Source organism: Cavia porcellus, unplaced genomic scaffold (genome assembly GCF_034190915.1).
Source record: "Cavia porcellus strain 051 isolate PalLab524CR breed Dunkin Hartley unplaced genomic scaffold, mCavPor4.1 scaffold_2, whole genome shotgun sequence".
Taxonomy (NCBI): Eukaryota; Metazoa; Chordata; class Mammalia; order Rodentia; family Caviidae; genus Cavia; species Cavia porcellus.
Genome location: NW_026947485.1, coordinates 64,881,278 through 64,908,179, shown reverse-complemented (window position 1 = coordinate 64,908,179; position 26,902 = coordinate 64,881,278). Strand labels below are relative to the sequence as shown.

Genomic DNA, 26,902 nt, shown 5'->3' with positions numbered 1-26,902 from the left:
TGCCACTCATTGATCCATTCCTCCGAGCCGCCGGGGGGCAGCACACAGTATTCACCGAAGTCTCGCTTTGAGGAAACGATGGCCGATGCCGTCGATTCTCTAGCCAATCCTGGAATGCCTTGGCCCATCCCGTTCTCTAATTGGACAAACGGTAGGGTGGCAAGGCGGATGTTGTTCTCCCTGTGACGCTAAAGCAGACAACATGGCGTCGGGTGACGGGCAGCTTGGAAGTTTATTTGACCACCACGTCCAGAGGGCCGTTTGCGACACAAGGGCGAAATATCGAGAGGGCCGACGGCCTCGTGCGGTCAAGGTAAAGTGACTTCAGTTCATTTGTTATCTTCGGTAGCTTTATGTGAACCCTGGTCTCCCCTTGGCCTGCCTATATAAAGGAATAGCACGACTGCTGTCAGATACATCTTTCTTTGGAACCCTGGCGTAGACACCAAGGGGTGCTATTAGCCATCTGGTTTACTATTAGAACGTCACTGTGCATAAACAGGTCTTTTACTCTATGTATTTTCTGTATTTACAGCGATGCTTGATATATAAGTGCTCAATGAATACCTGAGTGACTTCCCCGTAATGTATACCGAACCAACTACTAGAAAAAAATGTCAACTTGAGAGTAGTCTGTTGAATGTTTTAGATATCTTCACACGTATATGTTATTCTTTATGGAGAGCATGTAGCATTTTAAAATACTTTGTGTATTTTATACAGGTCAGTTGGAAGTGCTTTGTTTAAAACAAAAATAAGGACAAATTTGTCCTAGATTTATTCGCGAAATACATTTAATGAGTCTTATTTTGTTTAGGTCTATACGATCAATTTGGAATCCCGATACTTACTGGTACAAGGAGTTCCTGCAGTGGGAGCAATGAAGGAATTAGTTGAGCGATTTGCCCTTTATGGTACAATTGAAGAATATAATGCTCTAGATGAATATCCAGCAGAAGACTTTACGGAAGTTTATCTTATTAAGTTTATGAATTTACAAAATGCAAGGTAATGTGCAATTTAAGCACTATCACATTTCCTCCATTCCTATTGTTATTATTTTTGCCTCAGGTTTTTCTTATTGAATTCCCAGAAACTTAACGTGGCCCTGTATTACTCTTACCTTCCTGCAGTCTTCTAAAAGGCTAACTTCCCAAACCACTATTTCCATCCTCTTGTTCCCCTGCTGAACAATTGCTATCCTATAGTATGGCAGATTAAAAATTGAATGTAGAGTATGTTTTCTAGTATTGCTTACTAGCTTCATGACTAGCAAGTAATTTAACCTGGCTAAGCCTATTTTTTTCTTTTCTTAAAATTCATATTTTGAGGGGCTGGAGATTTAGCTCAGCGGCATAAGCGCCTGCCTTGCAAGCAGGCAGTGGTGAGTTTGATCCCCAGCACTGATAAAAAGAAAAAAGACAAAAAAAAAAAAAAGCAAACAAAAAGAATTCATATTTTGAAATTACTTCTTGAGATATGAGGCTAAAGTGAGATAATTTGTGTAAAGTGCTTACAATAATGCCTCCTGTTCGGACTACAGTAAACTTTAGCTGTTGTACTTCCTATTATGTAAATTAGCTCCATCTTTTCTTGACATCTACCTATCATAAGCCATTAAGCTAGAGTATACAATGACTTATCGATTTTTGTGTTGATCCCTTTTCTTGTCTCTAATCTGACCTTAGACTTATCCTTCCCTACTCTTTTCCATTTATATTTCTCTTCTGAGCTGCGAGTAGCTGTCATACTCTGCCACAGAAACGCTTGTTTTTATGGAGTTATATGTTCTTATCATATAGCTCTTCTATGTGATTTCACTTTCCTAACCAATTTGCCAGCTCTTCATGATTAGGAAAGCATGCAGCTTGGGTGTCCATTCAGCAGCCCACAGGTTGGACAAAACTTGTATGCCTGGGTTGCACTGAGTGAAGAGGAAAAGACTTTAGCCTCATATAAAATACAGGGGTATCTCAGTTCCCAAGTGTTTTTGTTTACAAACAGTCTGGTTTACAAACAGAAACATTCAGTAAAATTTTATTTTTATTTTTTTTTACAAGCTCTGCATTGGATAATGAACACAACTGCAGCCATCTTTCGCACATGAATGTGAACATGGCTTTTTCTAGAATCATGGAACAAATTAAGTTCATGAACCAAGTACCATTATACATAATATAGTTGATGTGTATAAGTAACAAAATTTCCTTTTTTATGTATTTGTTATTAAAGACAGCAGCATATCCATATCTATATTAATAGACCATATTATTATGTGTTTCTGTTTAGGATAGCCAAGAGAAAAATGGATGAGCAGAGTTTTTTTGGTGGATTGCTTCATGTTTGCTATGCTCCAGAATTTGAGACAGTTGAAGAAACTAGAAAAAAATTAGAAGAGAGAAAGGCTTATATAGCACGAACTACTAAAAATAAAGGTATAGAAATCCTGTTACTAAACACTTCTTATGTGTCAGGCATTCTGCAACATACACCCTTGGTAGTGCCCTGTGTAGATGTGTGACAGGGAAGTAAATGATCACAGTGTTCAGTAACTTAAATCATGGGGCTCTCTGTAGCAGTCTACATAAGCTAGCCTGGAAAAAGAAAGCTGTTGGTTATCCCAAGTTTCCATATCCCACTTTGGCGGTACAGTCTGCCTCTGGAAGGGTAAATCAGGCAAGAGACTAGTATAGACCCTAAAAGAGCACCCAGCATGTTTGCATTAATTAAGCTAAACAACATGTTACTCATATAGTAATATATGAGTTCTGAAGCTTTAAAAAGAAAAGCTTTCTGGGTAGTGACATGGGGAGACTCTAAAATCTGCAGTTGAGTGGATCAGAGGTACAGAGAAGTATGTTGCAGGTTGCTTTTGGAGTTACAGAAAAAAAGGGGCAGGTGGATTAAGAAAAGTAAGACACGGGATACATAAATAATAGTGAATACACAAAAGACATAGAAAACTAAGACACCTGTGGAGTGAAAAAAAAGTGAATTTTGATATGAAGTACATTTTTTATCCTGTTAAAAGGCCTTTATATGACATCAATACATTTCTGCTCAAGAAATAAAATCACTAGCCAGGTGTGGTGGCACATGATATTCCAGCACTTGAGAGACTGAAACAGGAGACTTTCTATGGGTTCAAGGCTAGCCTGGGCTACATAGTGAGTTTGAGGCTATCCTGATGTATACTGCAAGGATAAACTCCACCCCCCACCAAGAAAGAAAAAGAAAAACTTGGAGTAGAATTTGGTAACATTTTTTTCAGTTTGTGGTTTAAATTACATGATTCTAAATGGTAAAAATAGTAAACTATTTCTGTTTTCCTTTTCCACAACTTTTAAATTGTAATATAAAAAGACTATTACATGACTAAGAAGAAACTGGTTCCAGAACATAAAGACACAGAAGATTTTAGACAGGCCCTCTACTCCGATGTGTCTGGATTTTATGCAGCCACTCTGAACACACCTCCTGGGATCCAAAATCCTCAGTTTCCTTATTCTTGTGAATTGCCTTTATGTTATTTTGCCTCAAAACCTGCATGTTCACTTGGGGAGCATGTAGACAGAGCATCGGATGTCTATAAAGATGGTAGAGACCACAGTGAAGCAATGAAACACTGTATCCACAGTGACTCTTCACTCCAAACACAGATAACCACTTCTAAAAATTCCTGTTCTGGAGCACAAAAAGCCATTAATCCTTCAGGGGCAATTGACAGATTTATGCCTAGGACAACACAGCTGCAGGAGCGGAAAAGAAGAAGAGAAGATGATCGCAAACTTGAAACTTTTGAAGCAAGCACAAGCAGTAATGAGGTCATGATTGGGCCTAAGTTACCAGACATACCTAAAGTGGATCTGCAAGACGATTCCTTGAATACATCAGCAAACTTAATTCGGAATAAACTTAAAGAGGTGAGATTATTTGGTAAAAAATGTTAAAAGATGATTTGGTTCTAGGACTGATAACTAAATGGAAAATTATTTGTGGGAATGGTAGAATTGTGTTTTTTGAATTTTTACTTTTTGGTATGGTTTCTAAAGAATCTGTTAAATGAACTGAACTTGGCCGGCATATTTATTTTTGGTGATAATTGTTGCTTTAAACAATGAACATATTTTTATATCATTCTAGATACAAAAATACTAACATGGTTTCAGTCAGTTATATCAATCCTATCAATCCACAGTAGTGGGTTCCCCTTTTTAAACAGCACCCTAAGTAGTTATAATAGGTCCCCTTTTTAAGTAGTTATAAAGGTCCCCTTTTTAAACAGCACCCTAAGTAGTTATAATATGAACCAAAGAAGAAAATTAATATAAATTTTCTTCAATTCATAGTCAAATTTAAAATGATATTTTTGCTTCTGTGATAAAAATAGCCATGCAAGAAGGTGAGATTTCTAAAGATTAGATCTTTGCATTGCATTAAGGTCTGCATTTTAAGTAAAGTTTTTAAAAAATTAAAACTAGAACTAGATTGTACTACTTGGTAGTCTTTTTAAAACATTATTTACATAATCATTCTGTCTCAAGCATAAAAAAATTAACATTTGAATGAGCTTTTTTTTTTGAGGCTCTTCACTGTGTGATTCAGAGTGGCCTTGAACTTATTACTGTAACCCAGGCTGGCCTCACACTCTGAACAAACCTGACTCAACCTCCTGATGAATTAGTTTTGGGAAGATATCTTTTTTGGGGGGAAGGGTGGTTATAGAAATGATAAACTGAGGGTAATACCCATTCTCCTACATCTAATGTCAAGGTTCAGAAATAGCTTTTCACATTGTTATACATAAATTTTACAACATGATTCAGAGAGGCTAAAAGCCTGATTTCATTTCTTTTACATAGTTTTTTTAATCTGAAAATTATTACCTACTAATAACAACACTAAAAGCACATGGACGTAGTTTTGAATGCTTAAGCCTTCTTAAGTTTTCAGCTTATTCCAGCACCTTATTTCCCTAGGTATAGCTGATCTGAGATGCTTATAAATAATATAGCTGTCTCAGAGCTGCCTACATTTTCAAAGTATAAAGTCTGCCTTGGTTATTTTTCCTCTGGTTGCTGGGACAAAATACCTGACACCCAAGATGAAGGCAGGAAAGGTTTATTTAGCTCACAGTTTGTGGAGGTTTCAGTCCATAATCAGCTGGCTCCAAGACATTGGCATGGCATATGGGCAATACTTCAGTGCAGCAGTCAACAAAAGCAGCCAGAGCAAAGGAGGGGAAGACCAAGCCTCTTTTTCTCCCTTATATTGCAAGCAGGCCACCCACTTCCCAAAGCGAGTGTAGCACTCACACCACCTCTATATAGGCCTTCTTCTTGCACAGGCTTAGAATATTTACAAAGGAAGGATCCTGGCTCCCTACTGAGTCTCTTAGTTAAATTTCTAAACTTCTCAAGTTGACACAGTATATCAGCCGTAACAAAGTCCAAATCTTAGACATAGAGAAACAAGGAATTTTTTTTTTTTTTTAATCTTTTTGAGACAGGGTCTCACTATGCAGTTCCAGTTGACCTTGGGCTCACTTTGTAGCCCAGGCTAGTCTCTAACTTGCAGCCACCCACCTACCTCAGCCTCCTAAGTGCTGGGATTACAAGAGTACACCATCATACCCGGAAAAAAAGGGAAATATTTAGTTCATTTTCTAATAATTTTATATTTGAATAACTGTGTTATTCTGCTTTGATTGTTTTTTTTTTTTTTTTTTGGTATCAGAGACCTATCTCACGACCTTATGCTTGCTAGGTAGACATTTTACACCACTGAGTGAGATCCCCAGCATCTGCTTTGATTTATTGTGCACTTTTTCTGTTGTGTTTGGTATCCATTTTTCTCCTAGGACATTAAGAATTATACCATTTTCTACACGTTTATCCAAACTTTTCATTCCTCTCCCAAACATTTCATATCTCTATCAGATATTATCTATGTTTCAAAATGCAAAACTGGGATTTCTGTTTGTATCCAAAAACAAAAACAAAAATACAAAACAGGTAACTTTAAATCTGTTTAAAGAAGGGGCTGGAGATTTAGCTCACCACTTGTCTGGCATATGTGAGGTCATAAATTCAGTCCCTGGTAACCACCCTCCCACCCCAAACTCTGTTTAAAGATGCTAAAGGAGAAAGTATGTTTACTTTTCTCCCATGGAAAAAAATGTTTTTTTCAGTTCTTAGTTTCAAACGTAGGGACTTGGATGTGCTAGCAAAATGCTGTAACCTCCTACTCTCCCTTCAATTTTATTTTTTAGGTAAATGGCTTTGGAAACTTTGCTCCCAACAATATTTGGACAGAAAACTTTGCTCTGTTCCTAGAACACAGGCCATGTGGGCCAGCTCTCAAAAGTGATGGCAAGGACTAGACAATAAGATGTATATCCTATTTTTTCTAATTTATTTACTCTTCACTACAAAAACTAAGTTTTGGTGGTTCTTTTTTCTTTTTAAAATAGGTAATTTCATCTGTGCCAAAGCATCCAGAAGACAAGTTGAAAGCTGTTTGTACGAGTCATCCATTAAAACAAAGAAGAAGAATATAGATTGGCAGGAGCAAGTTAGTATTCTTTTCTTTTTTTTCCCCAAGTCAGTCTTGCTGTAGTCCAGACTGACCTTGAACTCAGAACTCACAGCAATCCTCTTGCCTTAGCCTCCCGAGTGCTGGGATTGTAGGTGTGCACCACCATGCCCAGCTAGTATTTTCTAAAGAAGATATTTATTCTTTTTTTTTTTTTTTTTTGGTACCAGAAATTGAATTCACGACCTTATGCTTGCCAGTTAGAAAAGGACACTTATTCTTTGTTATCCTGTCATTTTCTTTTAAGAGATTTTACTGCTACTATTCTTTAATGCACACCATTTTATAATTTCATCCAACTTCATGTTGTATAATTTCATGTAATGTATGATCTAAATTTTGTTCATGTTGTATAACACTACCTTCCACATTATAATTATATGTAAATTGAAGCAAATATTGAAACTTTACCATGCAAATAAAGACAGGCATCCTGTATCTATTTCTTATTTTAATAGAAATATTGAGCAATTCACATTCAAAAACTGTAAGTCATGATGTTTCTGAAAGCCAGGGCTTCAAAATGAAGACAATTCTATAAAGTAAAAAAGTTAATTAACTATTACAACAAAGTTGAAATTAGAAACTTACATGAATTAAAAAAAACTTTCCAGAATTCACTTGATCTATAATTATCAAAAAAATCAGTTTCAAAAAGTCTAGACTTTGACGTTACACTTTAAGCATATCAACACTTTGTCAATGAACACATATTTCGAAGTCTGATTTTATCCAGATGGTTTCCATTTTCTTTACTGATAAGAATAACTTGAGACAGCCCATATTTCCCAGTGTCTGTTTCATTTGCCCCTGTCCTTTAGAGCTTGCTTAAGAATCGATTTGAATATTTCAGTCAGTAAGGTTTACTTCAGCTATTACGTATACTGATAAAATTTACTAGAATGGCTGTAAGTGGTGGGGAGTATTAGAAGTTGCAAGCATGGACTTAGGTTCTGTTTTCTCATGAGGAGGATATTGAAATCACAGTTACGGACCTAAGCACAGATTTGGAAAGAGCAAATTCTGTCAAAAATAAGATTTTTCAGACGTTAGGATGCTGTGAATCTCACCTTAGGGTCTTGTTAAAATGTAGATTCTGATATAGTAGGCATGAGGAGTTGTTAAGTGGGTGTGGACTTAGTTTTGCACAATGAATTGTGGAGATGGGTTGCATGACCCTGTTCCGTTGATAGTAATGGAACTGTACTGAGGACCTCACACTTGCCAGGCAGGTGCTATGCTGCCAAGTTGTATCCCATCCCAGAACTGTTTATTTTAAAAAGGGTAAGATGGTAAATTTTCTAGTATGTGTATTTTATGACAATCTTGAATTCTCTGACAGGTTGAGTGGCAATGGCTGTTAAATGAGAGGGTTTCTCATCTGTTCTCTGAGGAACCTACTTGCTTCCCATATCTACTGACAGACGTGTACAACATTTGAATGTAACAAGAAAGAAACTTCAGCTGTGTCAGGCAAAAACAAAAACAAAAGTAGATGTGATTCACTTAGTTTTGTGTAGTGGCTGAGATTCTGCATTTTTCACAAGTTCCTAGGAAATGCCACTGCTACCAGTTCACAGACCACATTTCAAAGGATGAGGCTCTAGATAACAGTAGGAAATGAACTCTTGTGGTGCAGCTGGAGGACTGCTGGCTTAAACACAGTGGCACACATCTCTAATCCCTTTGCTCTGCAAGGCTGAGGCAGGAGGATCACAAGCCTAGGGTGGACAACTTAATGACTTAGTGAGGCCCTCTCACAAAATAAGAACTGTTGGCTGTTCTATCCTGGGAGTTCCTCCAGTGCATCTGTGCTGTGCTGTCTTACAATTGGAAACCTGCCTCTTATGCATTGGTTTTTACTGGTCATTTCCAGGCAAAACTCAGATATAGGAAATAAGCTACTTTGGGATAAGTTACATGAAGTGCTGAGATGGGAAAGAATAGCTTAACCACATGCATGTTCATTTGCAAAGTCATATAGTAAAATTTCCATATCATATGTTTGAAAAGTAGAGTTGATCAAAGGAAGATAAGGAAGTTTTATGAGCCAAATCAATCACTAGGCTGATCCTGTCAGCTCAGAAAATTTGTCTTGTTCATACATTAAAAGCCTTCATACACACAGGTGGGCTTTCAGTACTTAGGACTATACCTTTGTTTCTGGTAAACATGGCCCAAACACCTCCAAGAGAAGTTTGTCTTGTCTGACTGCTTTTTCAAAGTCTGTAAAAGATATCTTGCCATCGTTGTCATAATCCTAGAGAGGAAGATAATTTTTTTTCATAAATCATAGTCATTTTAATTTTGCCATGGAAAACAGCTGTCTAGACTAAAAGACTTTATAAAAAAATTTAAAGTTTGCATTTCTGAAGACACTACAAATTAAAAGGTGTATTTAGAGGCCATTTTGTTATTTTAATAGGTATATTTTTCTTTATATAAAATGTGGCCATGTCCCTAAAACATCTGAACTGTGAAAATGACAAAAAATATAATCAGTTGAGTCTTTCCAAGTCTGTTGTTATTCTGCTCCTTTTATGAAGTAGTAAGTCAACAAGACAATGTTAGTCAAGCTTAATTTTTGTAGAATTTGTTCCTTGAAGAACAAATACTTGGAAGTTCATCAGGTAGGATGGATTGAAGTGAAGTTGCCTTGTTAAAAAGTCTCTAGGAGTTTACAGCAGTTAACTGTTTTGAATGGGCTAGGGTCATTAGATCAAGCCTGCAGGCAAATGCTGGGCTTTTCAGGGTAGCTGAGCTGTGGATAGTAGAGGTGTAGGGAGAAAGTATAGAAGAATGGCTTATAGGGAGCAGGGTGTACATCAGCAAAGCATTCAGGATGGGGCTTATGAAAAATGACATGGATGGGGGGGGCTTGTGTTGAAGTCTACAAATGCATTTAGCTGACTAATTGAACTGGGTTGAATAAGATAATGCTGTTTTTTAACTTTTGGGCACAACTGCATCAATGTTGCTTAAAGTTATCTAGAGAAACCTTAATCATTGTCAGAAAAAGGTTTATTCCATAAACACTTCTTTTACAAAACAAGTGTGTGGGCAGTACTAGAAAACATACTCTTTCAGAAGAAGGCAAATGTACTCAGCTGTAGCAGTAGCTAGTCCAAAGTATTTTTAAAAGAAGAGGATACTCTGGATTCTGCGTAGTGACTGCAAAGTCCCCATTCTGTTTCTTTACTGAGCTGGAGCCATATTAGTAAGCGAGGTCAGGACTGCCTTGGATTCACGAAACCTCACTGCATCTAGTTTAGGATCACAGTGAAAAACCAGGTAGAAGTCACTCAATTCACAGTGAAGGACTACGGGTAATTTCTACTGAGAGATGATTTCTGCATCACATTTTCTAGAGTGACCTTTCTGTCCTCCAGTTTTTATCATCCACAAAGTAGAGATGATACAGTTGTTTTGAGGCAAAAATGAGCTAATACTCTGAAGTTTTCTGAGGGGCCTGGCATATATACAGAAGTAGGCACTCTGTGAGAGTCAAATATTTTTATTATTTTGTGATAGTAGTTAGGTGGGTTGAAGGGGAGAGGTCATAAAGACAAAGTAGGACTCAATTTTACATAAATCGAACCGAGCCTCCCTCACCCAAGTTAATGAGGTCTCGATGCTAACATATTTTAGGGTTAGGCACTAAATGGGGAATAGCTGACAGCTTTCCTTATAAAAATGAGGAACAAGACAAAGATCACTCGTGCTTGAAATAGCCAGACAAATCTGGCATGGGAAAGAACTAGGTATGTGTAGGAAAGGAAGAAGTTACATTATTTACAGATGACATGATCCTCTACATAGGAGACCCAAAAAATTACACCAAGAGCCTCGTAGAATTAATAACCAAACTTAGCAGTGTAGCAGGATACAAAAGTCAACACAAAAATTATCATTCCTATATATCAATAATGAACTCAGCAAAATTAAGAAAACACTTTCATTCACAATAGCATCAAAAAAAAAAAACCCTTAGGAATTAACCAAAGAAATGAAAGATTTATACAATGAAAACTACAGTACCTGAAAATAAGTACTGTAGAAAGGATAATTACCCTCTGTTCTTGGCTAGGCACAAACCAATGTTGTCAAAATGGCCACCTTTAAACTGATACACAGATTTAACGCAATAGCAATCAAAATACCAACATTTTTCACAGAACTTCCGAAAGCATTCCTAAAATTCATATGGAACCAGAAGAGATACAGAATAGCAAAAGCAATCCTGGAGGGGAAAAAACAGGAGAAATCACAATCCCAGACTTCAAGTTACATTAGAAGCTACAGTGATCAAAAGCAGTGGCACAAACACAAAAGGACCAGTGGAACAGAATACCAGATGCAGAAATGACCTCCAGTGTATTTAGCTATCTGATCTTTGACAAAGGGGCCATGTTTATATACTGCAGGAAAGATAGCTTCTGTAACAAATGGTTCTGGGAAAACTAGCTACACACGTGCAAAAGATTGAATCTAAAGCCATACTTTCACTAAAACGGATCAAACTAAAATTAAAAAAAGATCTCAATGTTAAACAATCTGCTGGAAAATAAAAAGATAAAGCTCTTGATGATAGGCATAGGCAAGGACTTTGTAAACAGAACCCCAATTGCACAAGAAATATCAAGAATCAATAAATGGGATTATATCAAATTAAGCTTCTGCATAGCAAAAGAAACAACCAACTGAATAAAGAGACAACCTACAGAATGGGAAAAAAATTTACCCAATTATTCCTCCAGGATCAATATTTATAATATACAAAGAACTAAAAAAAAATTAGACCCCTCAAAATAAAAGACCCAATTAAATGGGTAACTGAAATGAATAGATGCTTCTAAGATCTCTGGCTATTAATTGCAAATTAAAATAAGATTCCAGCCGGGCGTGGTGGCGCACTCCTGTAATCCCAGCACTCGGGAGGCTGGCTGAGTTAGGAGGATCATTGCAAGTTCAAGACGAGCCTGGGCTACAAAGTGAGCCCAAGGCCAGCCTGAACTGCATAGCAAGACCCTGTCTCAGAAAAAACAAAACGAGATTTCCAACTTAATCCAGAAAGAATGGCTATCATCAATAAATCAAATAATAATAATTGCTAGTGAGGTTGTGGAAATACAGCCTTCTGTACTGTTGATGAGAATACAAACTAGTTCAACCAGTGTGAAACTTAGTATAGAGATTCCTAAGAAAACTAAGTAGATACTCTATCTGACCCAGCCATTTCTCTTCTTGGTATCTTCCCCAAAGAGCTAAAGTCATCACAGTACATAGTGATACATGCATACCCATGTTTGTAGCAGCATAGCTCATAATAGCTAAGTCTTGGAAACAGTCTATATATCCATCAACAGATGAATGCATAATCAGGTTTTTGAGACAAGTTGTCACTACATAGTTCAGGCTGGTGTTGAACTCACTATGTAACCTCCTGAATGCTGGGATTACAGGCATGTGCCACCACGTCAGCCAAGAAAATGTATTTAAATAGAATGAATTACTAGTCTGCCATAAAGAAGGGTAAACAAATTATTTGTAGGAAAATGGATGCACCTTTGAGTCCATAATGTTAAGTGAAATAAACACACAGGCTTTAATATCACAGTTTCTCTTGTATGAGAAATGTGCAATAGAAAAAGCAAAATAAAAGATAGTTAATAGGAAATAGATCCTTTGCAAAAGAGAAGGGAATAAGAATGGAGGGAGGGAAGAAAAGGAGAATGAAAGAAGAATTTAGATGTGTTTGTACATCTATCAACTCCCTGCAAGGAGTATAATCGTTATGTACTGAAAATGTACTGATAATTATAAAAATTTAATAAAAAATACCTTAAGGATATAGCTCAGTAGTAGAACACTTGGCTAGCTTTTGGAAAACCCTGGGTTTGATCCTTGCCCTCCAAAAAAAGTATTTTAAAGTAATATAGTTAACATTTATTTTGTGTTAACATTTATTTTGATTACTTAATCACTCAGCCATTCTACAAATATTTAATGAGTACCCACACCAGCCAGTCACTGTTTATACAACAGACACAGCAGAAAACACCTGCCTTTATAAAAGTTACATTCATTATGAAGGAAATCATTTTTAGCTCTATATAACATGTACTTGAATGAATATAATGCATTACAGTTTTTCTTTCTTACCATTTTCGTAACTATTATATCTACCAACTCTCTTATTCCTTCATCAGTCTCTTCAGGTGAGTCTTGGTGTATACTATTCTTCAGCATCTCGAATATTTCCTCTCGAGAAATGTAACCATCTCCATTCAAATAATAAACCTCAAAACAGACTTTTAAAAGCACAGGAAGTGTAAAGACATATAAGAACAGTTTAAAAAAAGAACAGTTAAAATGTCGTTAGTCTTTTCCTTAGTTATTTCAGCATAAGATACTAAAGGATAAATACAGTTTATTCACCTTAAATTTGTTGATCGAATCCACTATGTGGTAGAGAGATTTTACAGTAAAGCCCTGTTTACATTTCTTTCCACAAAATTAATATACCCTTTAGGATTGGGGAGAAAGGCACACAATTTCTGGATTTTGATATCATGAGGTTTAAAATGTTATGAAGCAATAAAAGCCTTGCTCATACATGTGTATAATGAATCAGCACTATGATTCGCTTATATCGAGCACATAGTGAAATATTCACTATCACTGAAAAACAACTTTTCTCAGTTTGTATAATGAGTCAGTCATCTCCATAGGGCTTGATCATGGACACCATCCAGATTATCTAATAATCTGTTCTAGAGAGAGATTTCTAACTCACAATGTAAGCATGGAGTTCATTCATTTATCCCAAAAATGACCTTCCTCAGATCCTGGGATCACATCAGTGAGCAGCTCTCCTGGGGTTTACATCTAATTCAGTGTTTCGGCAAAAGCAATAGAGCCAGGAATAAATTCCAGAGAATCAGATCTAACTGTGTTTCTGTTGAATTTCTCCATTCAAAAGCAAAAGGAATTGCAATACGGCCTTCCTACAAAAAGCACTATGGGGGCTGGGATTTAGCTCAGCGGCATAAGCACCTGCCTTGCAAGTATGCAGTCGTGAGTTCGATCCCTAGTACTGATAAAAAAACGAAAAAGACAAAAAAAAAAAAAAAAAAAAAAAAAAAAAAAGTACTATGGAATTTTGGGCCCAGCATGATGACACTTTGTGATCCCATACTCTAGGAGCCTAAAGCAGAAGAGTTGCAAGTTTGAGCACAGCCTGGGCAATTCAATAACTTAGTGAGAGCCTGACTCAAAATTTAAAAAATTAAATAAATAGAAAATAAATACATGCAAAAGGTCTGGGAATGTAGTTTAGTGTGAAGGCCCCGGGTTCAACCTCATGTACTGGAAAAAATCCCAATATTATTAACCCCAAATTAACATATCTTTTTTCTTTTCCTGCTGAGGACTGAACCTGGGCCTTTGTATATGCTAGACAAGCATGCTTACTACTGAGTCATATCCTCCGCCAACATATTTTCAACTGCATTGGGAACAGTTTAGGATATGTAAATAGAGGAGTGTGATGCTGTTCTGCCATACACAGTTGTATTCAGTATCACAGGTCTTTCACCAAGTATTAGTATTAGCACAGGATTCATATTCACAAAATTTAGTTTTTCACTTCTCAAAGAGACTTGTGTGTGAACAAGGTTGGAAAGATAACACAGTGATAGAGTGCTAGCCTAGCATGTATGAGCGTCGGGATTCAGTTCCTGGTACCACAAAACAAAATACTGCAGCGAGCTGAAGTAGAAATGACTTACATGCTATCTCATGAGAAATTAGATTGGGGGTGGAAATACAAAATAAAAAAGTCAAATATCAGAGAAGTTTGATGATTTCGGAAAATGGTGCTACAATTTTTAAATACATCTTTAGTGATTTTCTTTTTTAATGTCCCAAAGCCAAATTCAAATGAAAGATTAAGAATGGTTAAAAATTTGGTCACTTACATAGAAGTCTACAGTTTTTCCTTAAGCAAACAGATACTTGCTTAAAAGCAAATTGTTTCTTTGAAAACTGTTTCTTAAAATTATTTCTGTTCTTTCCAGAGTTCTTCACGCAAAATCCTGACACCAGAGGAATAAAGCATGTGAACATCACCCCAGTGGGACAGACCAGAGCTATTTCTAGGCAAATGTGAGAAATGTGATTATGGTCTCTGAGTTCCTAATGTTGCTTTTAAGGTAAAAGCTCCATTTGTAACACTCTTTCCTTCGGGCTTGCATTGTCTTTAGTCTGTTGATTTCCCTCTCCTCAATCATCTAAAATAATTCTAACAGTAAAGAATTAGTATCTGGTAGGTAGTGTGTGGGCAGCCTCATCTCATGTCAACCACTTTTGTTTTCTTGATGAAATGACAAGGAATGGCCCTAAAGTAGCACAGGCACTGCCTCATATTGAGGCCCACTTCCTGCTAAGGAAAGAGGCAGCCTCAGAAACCACAGTGTTACCTGCTGATCAGAGTTGGCATGAGCCTGACCCTTAACTCAGGCCACGAGCCAGAACGCCTATTCTGGTGGCCCTGAGCACTGTGGAACCTATGAGCTGAGACAGAAGACTTCAGTGACCTTAAAACTGGGCCACTTACCTCACTCGTTTTGTTTCAAGCTGTCATGAACAACATTTGCAAAGTTGTTACACCAAATAGTAATTCCATATTTTTAGAATACAAGCATTTATCAAATACTAATTTGACAATATATATTAGCCAGAAATTCCATCTTACACTTCATCTTTTCTTCAAAAGTTCCTCGAAGAAACACTGATAATCCTCTAATCCATTCTTCTAAATTTATGTAGTTATCATTGTCTCTGTCAAATGCGCAAAACACTGAAAGAAAAATATGTAGAGCACACACACATACATATTCATATAAATTCATATATATTCATATATATATATACACACACAAATGGATAGAAAAGTTTTCCAAAAAAAAGTTTTTAAACAATCAATCTTCTTGAAAGGATAAAAGTTATTGGAAATATGTTTCACTTCATATCCTTAAAGTAAAAAGAACCAATCTGCTCCATGAGATAGTAAGAGCTCCATTTATGGTTTTTTGTTTTGTTTTCAGACAGGCTCTGACTATATAATCCAGGCTGGCCTTAAATTCACTATGTAGACCAGTCTGGACTCAAATTTGAACTCCTGATCCTCCTGCATTAGCTCCCAAGTCCTGGGATTAGAGGATACACCACTGTGCCTGGTGTTTGTGGTGTTTTGTACATGTATTAGGAACCCAGGAGACAAACAGTAGAGCTGATCAATGACATAGTTTTATTCTAAAAAGAGTAGTGAAAATTATTCTAAAAGAGTAGTGAAAACTGTTCTAAAAGTTTCTGCAATATCTAAAGGTAAATTACTAAAATAATTTTTATAATTACCAATGAAATTTAGTATTATCCTATGGAAGATCAATTAAAATGTTACTTCTTAGGGATGATGACATATTAATTATTTGCACCATTTATCATGTGTTATACTTAACAAATTGTACACTTTAAAGATCTGTTTCTTTTCTTTTTTCTTTCTTTCTTTCCTCCCTCCCTTCCTTCCTTCCTCCCTTCCTTCCTTCCTCCCTTCCTTCCTTCCTTCCTTCCTTCCTTCCCTCCCTCCCTCCCTCCCTCCCTCCCTCTCTTCCTTCCTTCCTTCCTTCCTTCCTTCCTTCCTTCCTTCCTTCCTTCCTGGCAAAAGTTTTGCTCTGTAATTCAGGCTATCCTTGAATTCACTGTGTAGTCTGAGCAGGCCTTGAATGTTCAGCAATCCTCCTGCCTCAGCCTCCCAAGTACTGCAATTATAGGCATGTACCACCAACCCCAAAATATCTGTTTCTAAAACTAACTGGATTAAATATATAATAAATATATAATTTTCTTTACTTTTCCAATGTAGTGAGTCATTATCATTTTTTTACATTGACTGGTGCATTCTCTTATTGTTATGAGGAAAAAATTCTCTGTAGAGTATTATTTCAAAGAACATGGTTAAAAACAATAGAGCTGCTTATTTTTTAAACAATACCTCTAGCTTATTTAGTTCATTTCTGATTATTTCTCAAAGTTGTATAGCTATACGTAAGAAATTCTAGATGAGCTTGTATTCAGAACCTGTTAGTTGGCAGGACTATATTAAGGATGGCATTATAACTTTCTAGTGTGGCATTGAAAACAATTTAGTCTATATTGAAAATTGAATACATGTATAGTTTGCATCTTAAATTGGCACAGTTTAGTCTCCATGATGTCTTATTACCCCTGTTCATCAGTGTATCATCTGTCATTCCAAATATGCTGTGCAGGATCTCTTGAAATGTGTCACGATCTAGCCCAAGGTTACCAAATCTTCCACCAACTTTTTCCATGAAGCTGTGAAAAAGTTTTATAAGACACTCTACTTCACCTTTTTTGACTGTGAAATGAAAAGAAATAACATCGGATTTAAACACTAATTCAACCCAATTAAGTATTTTATAAGCAGTTATTTTGTCCCTGTCATGCTAGGTGTTCTAGTGATACCAAAATATGCATAATGTATTAACATATTAAGAGTCTCCACAGTAGAATGCAGACTGGTGCAACCGCTGTGGAAATCAATGTGGAGATTACTCAGAAAACTAGGACTAGGGGTGCCATTTGACCCAGGTATTCCCCTTTGGAATATCTTTCCAAAGCAACTGAAATATCATACCACAGTGATATATGTGCACCCATGTTTATAGCAGCACAATTTATTGTAGCCAGATCTTTTAAACAACCTAAATGCCCATCAACTGGTGAATGGATAAGAAAGATACCTTTTTTTTTTATCAGTACCAGGGATCGAACTCATGACTGCCTGCTTGCAAGGCAAGTGCTTATGCTGCTGAGCTAAATCCCCAGCCCCCAAGAAAGATATCTTTTTATACAATGAAGTACTAATAAGCTGCAAAGAAGGATAACTGGAGACTTTTGTAGCTAAATGGATACAACTTGAGACCATACTCAGTGAAATAAATAAGACACACATATGTAAACATTGTATTGTCTCACTAGTGTGAGAAGCTAAAAGTAACAACATATGTATATGCATATATATGTATATAAAAATTTAAGATAGTTATACTACTGATTTCTCTGAGTTCAGTGAAGAGAAAGATTTGCGCTGGTATTGTTTGGACAATTGAATGCTCTGAGTGAATGATTTGGGGATGACAATGTGCAATGTGTATGTACCATTATTGCCCCTGATTGACATGTTTTGAAATTTTTTCTTCTTTCTTTTTCCTTGAAATAAAATGGATTTGAAAAATAAAAAGAATCCCCACAGTTAAAACAGGCCTAACTCAGAAGTCTCATAAGGCAATATAGTCTGCTAGATTATATAATACAGTGTTCATCACTATAGACATGTGAAGAAAGAGAAATTGGGTTAGTCATGGTGGCTCATGCCTCTAATCCCAGCTATTCAAAGGCAAAGGCCAGATGAACACAAGTTCAAGTTCGTCCTGGGCAACTTAGTGAAACTCTGTCAAAAAGTAAAAAGGGCTGGAGATGTAGAGTGCTTGCATGACATGGGCAGACTCTGGGTTTAAATACAAGTAACACACACGCCTACAGACACATGCACACATGTACACGTGCATGAAAGGAGAAAGCTAGTATGTGAAAGAGGCACTGCAACATTTTCAGGGCAGGAGTCAACTCTGAACTGTCCCTTGACAGCATTCATTTAGGAAAAAATGTGTTAAGTGAGGTAAAGAGCTGGAGTGTCCTAGGGAAAGTGAACATGAATAAAGGAAAGAGGTAGAATTAGGGTTGAGATAGAATATGGCCTAGAAGAGGTGTAGCAGGGAGTCGACGAGTGGAAAGGTGGGCTGATGGTAGTCTTGAATGCCTGCCCCCAGGACTAGCATTTATTGTACAGGTGCAGTGTCTTGCATGCTGTCATTTTTGGGCCACCTATGAGATACTCTGTCCATCACCTCATGCTTGTTAAATATGCAGATTCCCAGGATTTGCCCCAAGTCTAAATCAGAATTGCTAACAGTCTTCCCAGGAAATAGTTTTAAAACAAGAGCTCATTTGAATCCTGTGCCCTGTGGGTTCAGAATCTGAAGCCATTTTGGAACTGGAGACCACAGCAGGAAGCATAGTTTAGGAAAATCTATCCAGCAAAGTTGTACTGGAGGAAGAAAGCTAGAAGCTGTGCATAAAGCTGTGATCAGGCTTTGGCTAAGGAGGCAGAGTAAGGAAAGAAAAGCTGGGAGGGAGCCTGAGGTCCTGCAGGAAACAGTAGGCTTTGTAACTACCAGATCTGCAGTTTTAAAACTGAAATCTTCACGTACTCACACCCCACTCCAGACTTAGTGAAACGCAATTATGGAAATGCATAGATGATTCTGGTGCCTCAGCGTTGTGAATACAGGATTAAACAGCGCATTGGGAACATCTGGTTTCCCTTTTATCATCCTAAATTGCTTTGTTATGTCTTAGTGTCCTCACTTATAAAAACTGAGTGTTTTCCTGATTGATTGCTAAGATTCTTCTTTCTCTAAAAGTCTGATTCTGTGACTCAAAGATTACTTGAAAGAACTAGAGTTAGGAGTAAGAGCTGGTTACTATTTTTTGCTTCCCTCTGCTTCTTCCCCTCCTTTTTCCTTTTTATAATGGAGGTAAGGGGAAAGAGTTGTGTTAGAAGTTGTTTTTGAGGTGACTTTAAGTTACCCAAGTAAAATCAAGGACAAATATAGAGCAGATTCAGTTTACAACATGAGGGTTGCTATGTGGTCAGAAGAGTGACTTGGTTTTTAGGGTAGTGATTAGAAATCTAAAGAATAAGCAATTACAAAGGTACCTAATAATACTGTTTTATGAATCACATTAGATTCTCTGGCTCCTTGCTTAGTGTAATTTCATGTTTTAACAAGTCCTGAATAAGGCTGTAAAGATTAGTGTTATATCCATCATGGTGCCTGCCTTGATGGCTGTTACACACTGGGTGAGAGATAAAACAGTCGTGCAGGTATGTTCTAAGAACATCAGCTTTGTTGTGCCAGGTGGCAGAATTGTTTGACTTTTTTGATAATCAGGGAACTTAGTAAAAGTTTGGCTGTTATCAGACTTGTGTTTAAGGAAAACCACTTTGACAGTAAGTTCTTGAAGTTATTTATGGTGAATTCCAGTATGGCAATTTGTGTTTTCCTAGATGATCCTATCAATCTAACCCATCACGCATGCTCTTCTTACAATGTGGCATTGAGTCTCCTCTTTAGAGACAGTGAGCTAGACCTTTTCACTTTAAAACTAGTGAGATTTTTTAATAATAATTTTGGTCAACAGTGTATAATGGAAATGAAGCTGTAAAACTTCAAAGCGAAGTCATAAAAGGGGTGCAGGTCCTCTGAGGGCTACAAGAAACTTAGAAAGCCTTCTTGTTTGTAATATGAAGAAACAGAAAGTTCATTGTGGGTGCACTGTATGGAGAGCAGTTCAGAATAATTTTAATAGCATTGTTTAGTTTGGAAATTTTTGTAGTTTAAAATAATTTCAGATTTACATGAAGTGCAAAGGTAGCGCAGAGTTCTTCAGCTGTTTTCATGCTGTTTCTAATCAAACTCAGGACCTTGTGCTTGCTAGGCAGGTACAGTGCTGCTGAGCTACATCGCTTACCTTCTCTGATGTTAATGTGTTCATTGCTTCTGTGTCATAGTACAAAAGAAGAAAATGAGTTTAAAAGGAGTTAAGATTTAGTTTGGCTCACTTTCAGAGGTTTCAGCTCATGGTGTCTTGGTCCAATCAAAACAGATGATAGAAGAGGCGCTTATTTCACAGCAGCCAGAAAGCAGTGAGGGAAAGGGGTAAGGTCCTACAATTCCCTTCAAGGACATGCTTCCAATAACCTCCTTCCTTCTGAGAGGATGTTTCCACCTCCACCCAATGACACTGCCAGCTGGGGACCAAGTGTTCAGTGTCAGAGCCTCTGGGCGACCTTCCAGACCTAAACTGTCATAGTTAACGTTACGTAACTACAGAGTATTTGTCAAAGCCAGAATATTGTGCTAATGTTGGTGCATTACTTTTAAGTACACTGCAGGCTTTATTTGGATCTCTGTAATTTTCCCACTAATGTCTTCTAGGATACTGTTCTAGGATTCAGTACAATTGTGTGATAGCTTTGTGCTTTCTTACTTTCCCTGACTTTGACAGTTTTGAATTGATTTTGTGAGATATTCATCCATTTATGTTGCCTGTTTTTCTCATGATTAGGCCATAGTTGTGTTTTGAGGAAGAAGGCCAGAGAGGTTAAGAGGTGTATTCATCACATATCAGGGGATATATGGTGTTGACACGAGGGTCATTGTATTAACCTTGATTCTTTGTTAAGCTAGAGTGGCACACATGTCCCACTGAAGTTACTATTTTTCTCTTTCCACAGCTGTTGTTTTTGTGGTGCTGGGGATTTTAAGTATTTGTCAGCCACTTATAACTGGAATAATGTCAGATTTGGAAAACTAAAGTTGGAAATACTAAGAAATATAGTAAATGAGTCACTTTTATATGCCAAAATATTATATTAAATAATAGGAGAAGAGTAGGAATAGTTTTAAAATTCTCCAGTTTAGTATAGGTATTTTCAGTGACAATCCTGAATGCCTGGCCCCACTTGGAGATATCTACAACACATCTGGGGTGGTATTACATTTTCAACACCCATCTTTTGGTGATTCTGATGGTATACATCATCATCATGGCAAATCTTTTAGAACTTTCAGTGATACAACCACTGTGGCATGCATGCCATGAGTTTGCCACCACTGGTGTGTAGAAACGTCTTTCATACTCCTGGTCAGACACACTGTATGGACAGTGTGGCCTAAAGAACATGTGGGCGCTGTAGGATGTTGAGTTCAAGGCCAGTTGGGGAACATGGCAAGACTGTCTCAAAATAAAAGCAAAAGGAGGGAAAGGTGTCAGAGCTGGGCACGGAGCTCAGTGAGACCAGTACAATCCCTAGCATTGAAAAATATTTTTGTTGAATTTAACATAGCTCATCATAGTTTAGACCAGGACAAACGTTGATCTTCCTCTTATTTCTGGGATTGCTTTGTTTTAAACAAAAGTCTTTCTGTGCAGCTCAGGTTAGCTTTGAACTCATGAACATCATTCCTCAACCACCAATGGAATTCAGTTTTTAATACACAGTAATGAAGAAAGCTAACAGCTACCACCACCTAGGCCCCAAGAAGGGATCTTTTTATTATTTCTCTTTGTGTATGAAATTCTAATTGTTCCATGTGGCAGGAAGTCATTCTTCCTGGTCTTGGCTTTAGAGCTCCTTAGGAAGGAACCTTTATAATTTACTAGAACTCATGATCAAAAGTTTCTTGTCCAAACAGCTACAACTATGCAACCCGCAGACCCTCAGAAAGCCGATTACCTCCAGAGACCTCACAAAGAAAGTTCCTTACCATTGCAGGTTGTACCACAATTTTCCAGATAAATTTATGCGTTATATTCTAGTTCATAATTTGTATCTATTAATCAGTGTACTGCTCTCTAGAGCTGCACTGTTCAGTGTTGTAACCAGGAACCACATGTGACCATTTAAAGTTTCATTTATATTTTGGGGTCACTGTCCACATGTGGGTGATGGCTATCAAAGTAACAGGTATAAAATATTTCAGGAAGTTCTATTGTATGGTGCTGCTGTAGATGCAATTCTAGTCCCTTTTCCAAAAAACAGCCTTTTAGTCTAGTGAGAGAAGGTAAATGCTCATCTTTGGGTGTGCTGGCTTCATGGATGTGTAAGTGCAAGCCGTGCATTTGCCTGAGGTCCCATGCTTCATTTAGCATTGTGCTATCACTGAGGGCTTTTTCTTTTCCTAGTTCAGTCTTCTAAATGAGTCCCATTCTGGAAGAACATTTGTTAAGTTTGATTTGTCTGTAATTCGACAAAATTAGTCTTTTACAGTACACCTTTGAAAGTTTGCAACTTGAATATTTGTAAGTCAGGGCTTTGTACTGGAGATTAAACTCATGACTTTTGCACTAGCTGGATCCCAAGCCTTAGGATGCACTTTATTTATTTATGTTAAGTTGTCCAAACTGGACTCAAATGTTTCTCCTGCCTTATCATCCCAGAGTGCTGGGATTCCACACCCATGCCATCACACCCAGCTCTGAACTAACCTTAGTAAGCACACACTTGTTTGCCAAGCACCATAACTGTTTCTTCAGTATCTAGTTATCTTATACATTTTTACAAATGCCCCACAGTAATCATCTGTCAGTATTACAGGTTTTGTGCCAGAAAACCTCAGACAACTGGCTAAAGGAAACTCTTTAAAATTTGAAATTTATTACATGTCAATATGACCCCAATAAAATTAGTCCTTTGTTGGAAGATAACTATTATTTATGTTACATAACTAACCTCTCAATTTAGTCTCATATCATCAGATACATTTTAGGATTCCTGATGGTTAAACTGTCTCCTGTGTTAGCCAACATAATTGTTCACTTGCTGACCTATTTTTAAAATGGCCAAAATATCTGATAGAAGTAGAGGACTCTTATTTCAGGGTTACCAAGGACTTATTAATGTAACTAGGATGTCCATCAACATTTCATGTTCAGATACTGTTGGAAGTCAGATCAGTACTTACAGCTTTTTTTTTTTTTTTTTTTTGGTCTTTTTCCTTATCGGTACCAGGGATTGAACCCACGACTGCCTGCTTGCAAGGCAGGCGGCTTATGCCGCTGAGCTAAATCCCCAGCCCCCAGTACTTACAGCTCTTGACAGTTTTACTGATGGATTCCACCAGTTTCCTCAGAGTCCCCTGATCCATGTTGAATGTGCCTTTAGCACACTGAAGACTTCCCAAGTCTAGTTCCAAGCCTGGATGTTCTGAGCTACTACTAATTTGTGTTCACTATTCCAACTCCAATATAGAATGTGACCATGGCAACTTCCTGGCAACAAAACAGGTCCTCAAGTAGTTGGAAAAATATGTAACAATGGGTACTACCACTAAGGAGGTGTGCAATAATTTCATCAAGTCGGAACATTCATTGTTAAGTTGGAACAGCAATTCCAATGTTTATCTTGTTTCGTATTATTGTGACTTATTTCCTCAGCAAAAACTGAAAAATGTTTTTGTTTGAATATACAGTAACTAAAATTATTATGACCTTATTCTATAAGCTTGGATCCCGGTTATGAACAGTTCCCTCAAAGGTTACAACCTTCTCTCTTAACTCTAAGTATCACTCAGGAGATGCAAACAGAGGCTTCAATTGGGAGCTTCTAGAAAGTAAACTCACTTTCTTTATACCTCCAATTTAGATTCGTCTAGTAAGAGAATATAGTGTGACTATGCTGAAGCTGGTTAAAGTGTCAGCTGTTCTAACTCCTCTCCTGGGAAATCCACGTAAAGAATAACATCTTTCAGTCTGTGTGCTGGCTTTTACTACGCAAGTCAAAAAAATATCAAAATGTTTAAAATTTAGGGTGCAAAATTCTTTTTTGTTTTTATGCTTGTGCCAGTGATTAAATCCAGGGCTTTGCAAGGCAAGTGCTCTAGCACTGAACTGCATCCCAGGCCTTAGGATGTAATACTTTTACCAACTCAGTCCTTATGTCCTACGATTGAACTATATCCTCACCTATCTTACTTTTTCATAAAAGTATGAGTAAGTTTTTAAAACAAGGCAAAGACAAGTGTGTATGTGTGGGAGCTTTCCAAAACCTTGCCTACAAAAATAAAATGAATGTCCGTGGGCTTAAAGTTAAAATGTGGCAAATTTTTATAGTGTGAAACATGCCACTGTCTCACGAACAGCAGTACTCACATAGTTTCTCCACTACTTTATTGTTTACTATAAAAAGGAAATTAAGGGATAGGTTTTTAATATATCTTGATGGGAGGAATATGAATTTGTATTCTGCATAAAATAAAATTAGGATACTTTATTGTACTTAAAACACCTATAGTAGATAATCAAAGGAATCTCAAGTGACAAAAAATCAGTAGCACTAGTATAAACACGTTTTCCCATCAAGCAACCATCCAACTTTTGGAATTATCGCAGTGCTACCCGAGGTAGCATGTCTTGGGTTTCTAAAAATTAAAGATGTAGTCAGAAAATGTGGGGGACTTTCTAGATGATTCTCCTTCAAAGAACAACTGTCTCCATTTTGGCTAAACCTGGCCTTATTTCCAGGTATTGCTATGTACAGAGGTGGGCGGGATTTTTTATTCTCCCCTCAACTGGCTTTAAGCAATGCAAAAGGTCAGTGAAGCCACACCTACAGCTCCCAAATGACATGTGCGAGCTAGGCCTATATGCTGAGACAAAGATGACTTTTCAGGGCTATGACTTCTCAGGGCATAAAAAAGTACATGTCAGAACTGAAGCACCCATCTCAAAACATTAGATACTGCCTTGAATAGTGTTATACAGACTACAACTTCTGCATCTCTCTGCATAATGCAGAGATGATTTCAGGCCTCCGACCTAGCCCAGCTCACTTTCTATCACTTTTAGAGTCACTCATCCCAGAGCTACTCCCCTCTTCACGAATAAAACCTGGGTTCAGCCTTGTGTAAAGGCTTTTGTTTTGGTTAGCTATCATACTAGCTGGATTTAGGACTCCTTTGGTTCCCTACAACTACAAATATGCCTTAGTGTCTTTATTCTTTTTTTTTTGTCTTTTTCCTTTTTATCGGTAGCAGGGATCGAACTCACGACTGCCTGCTTGCAAGGCAGGCGCTTATGCCGCTGAGCTAAATCCCCAGCCCCTAGTGTCTTTATTCTTGCCAGGCGTTGCACTGGAAGCAACAGACTGGCATTAATTTACTAGAATTCTAGCAACTTTTCCAAGGGATTACAAATGTGGCTTTTTCTGGACTGCAACGAAGTCTAGAAGGGCTTTCCTGAGCAGCTTGGTGGAGGGAGATGTGTTAATAACTTGCACAATGCAATAAATATAGGATAAACATAAGTGGTAGTATGTTGTCAAATGTTATTTCTATACCTTACTGGAAGACTAGAAAATCATCCGGAAAATTTTAGTAAAATATGACACAGGAACCACAAATAAAGATGTTTCCCAAGAGTTAAGAATCTGAAAAAGGGCTGGGGATATAGCTCAGTGGCATAGCACATGGCTGGCAAGCACAATGTTTTGTGTTCAGTTAAAAAAAACCACGTTTCTTTTCGATTTCCTATTAACTTGATTTGAAGTCCTGTAATACTCCCACGATCTTGTTTTGACTGATTAGACTCTGTTCCATTCTGTGCGATAGTATCAAGTCTGAGGGTATAGGCAACTACTTTGAAGGCAATAAGATTCACAAAGATGCCCATTCTGGTTTGACTATTGTCTCCTTTGGAAGTCCTGTAATGTTTACAATGCCTAAGTTTTATTGGTCTTGTTCTCTACTGTTTTGTCCAACTTTATAATATCTAAAGAGATAGACAAATCTTTTTAAGGAAACAAGAGACAACGTTGATAACCATTGTTGATAACCTTGTACTCTGTTCTACATCATGTGCTATGTCTATCCTTGGTTTTGACTGACAGCTTTGTTTTGCCATATTTGACTTTATTCTCTCCCCCCCCCCAAAAAGTGATAAGAACTAAGGAGTAATAAAATCCAAAATGTGTAAATTTTGTTGTAAAAAAGAGAGGAAGGGAAAAAAAAAGAGCTCTAACGGATATAACAGCAAGTGTGTATAGGGGTGTTAAATAGCTGACTATATTAATGTTTTTGGATCATTGAACACAGCTGTTTGCAGTCTCTCTGTTTGAATGTCTACTTTGTATTCTTTGATACTGTGATTTGAGCAACTATTTCCAAGATGATAATATGTAATCTATTAACAGGTGATTTCTTACTGTTATTTTTTTTTTTTTGTAGTTCTGTATTATGTGTAACCTTACACTGCTTTGTTTTGTTTTGTGTTTTTCTCTTTTTCCTCTTAAATAAAAAAAAAAAAAAAAGAATATACATCTGCCAGTCCAAAAAAAAAAAAAAAAAACAAAAAACAAAAAACCACGTTTTTCCAAATCAACTTCTTCCCCTCTCCCTAATCTAATGAACAATTCCTTTTAGCCAGATGTAAATACCATATACCCAATCATTCTGTAAAGTTACACTTTTACATTCACACAAAAACTCATCAATGACTTAATAAACATTTTAGCATTTTAGTAGGTTCATGAATAATAATTTATGTGATGTAAAATTTTCTGTGTGCCGAAGAGCACACAGGTATCTTTTGTTAGGACATA

General features: G+C 37.1%; 2 protein-coding genes across 3 annotated transcripts; one reads left to right on the top strand and one right to left on the bottom strand.

Moving 5' to 3' along the window:
• The first annotated feature begins 2 nt into the window (after positions 1-2).
• Rbm48 (RNA binding motif protein 48) lies at positions 3-16,514 on the top strand. Of its 2 annotated transcripts, XM_003475100.4 has the most exons (6): positions 3-313; positions 818-1,008; positions 2,290-2,435; positions 3,364-3,923; positions 6,473-6,573; positions 14,673-16,514. In XM_003475100.4, the coding sequence occupies exons 1-5, from the start codon at positions 203-205 to the stop codon at positions 6,557-6,559; spliced, it is 1,095 nt and encodes a 364-aa protein (XP_003475148.1). In that variant the 5' UTR covers positions 3-202; the 3' UTR covers positions 6,560-6,573; positions 14,673-16,514. The 2 variants fall into 2 exon arrangements, with proteins under 2 accessions (XP_003475148.1, XP_023423132.1); XM_023567364.2 differs by lacking the exon at positions 6,473-6,573.
• LOC100718051 (calaxin-like) lies at positions 8,718-26,902 on the bottom strand. The gene is made up of 5 exons (XM_023567365.2): positions 23,396-26,902; positions 16,880-17,035; positions 15,350-15,454; positions 12,757-12,905; positions 8,718-8,854 (listed from the first exon to the last, which is right to left on the bottom strand). The coding sequence occupies exons 1-5, from the start codon at positions 23,451-23,453 to the stop codon at positions 8,744-8,746; spliced, it is 579 nt and encodes a 192-aa protein (XP_023423133.1). The 5' UTR covers positions 23,454-26,902; the 3' UTR covers positions 8,718-8,743.

Excerpts from the sequence above, each read along its gene's own strand:
- LOC100718051 (XM_023567365.2), bottom strand. The coding sequence starts at position 23,453 with ATGGATCAGGGGACTCTGAGGAAACTGGTGGAATCCATCAGTAAAACT. Across the intron at positions 15,455-16,879 it reads TGATACACTGATGAACAGGG|TGTTTTGCGCATTTGACAGA; the intron begins GTAATAAGACAT and ends TTTTTCTTTCAG. Across the intron at positions 12,906-15,349 it reads TTTTGAAGAAAAGATGAAGT|TCTGTTTTGAGGTTTATTAT; the intron begins GTAAGATGGAAT and ends TGCTTTTAAAAG.
- Rbm48 (XM_003475100.4), top strand. The coding sequence starts at position 203 with ATGGCGTCGGGTGACGGGCAGCTTGGAAGTTTATTTGACCACCACGTC. Across the intron at positions 1,009-2,289 it reads ATGAATTTACAAAATGCAAG|GATAGCCAAGAGAAAAATGG; the intron begins GTAATGTGCAAT and ends GTTTCTGTTTAG. Across the intron at positions 2,436-3,363 it reads ACGAACTACTAAAAATAAAG|ACTATTACATGACTAAGAAG; the intron begins GTATAGAAATCC and ends TAATATAAAAAG.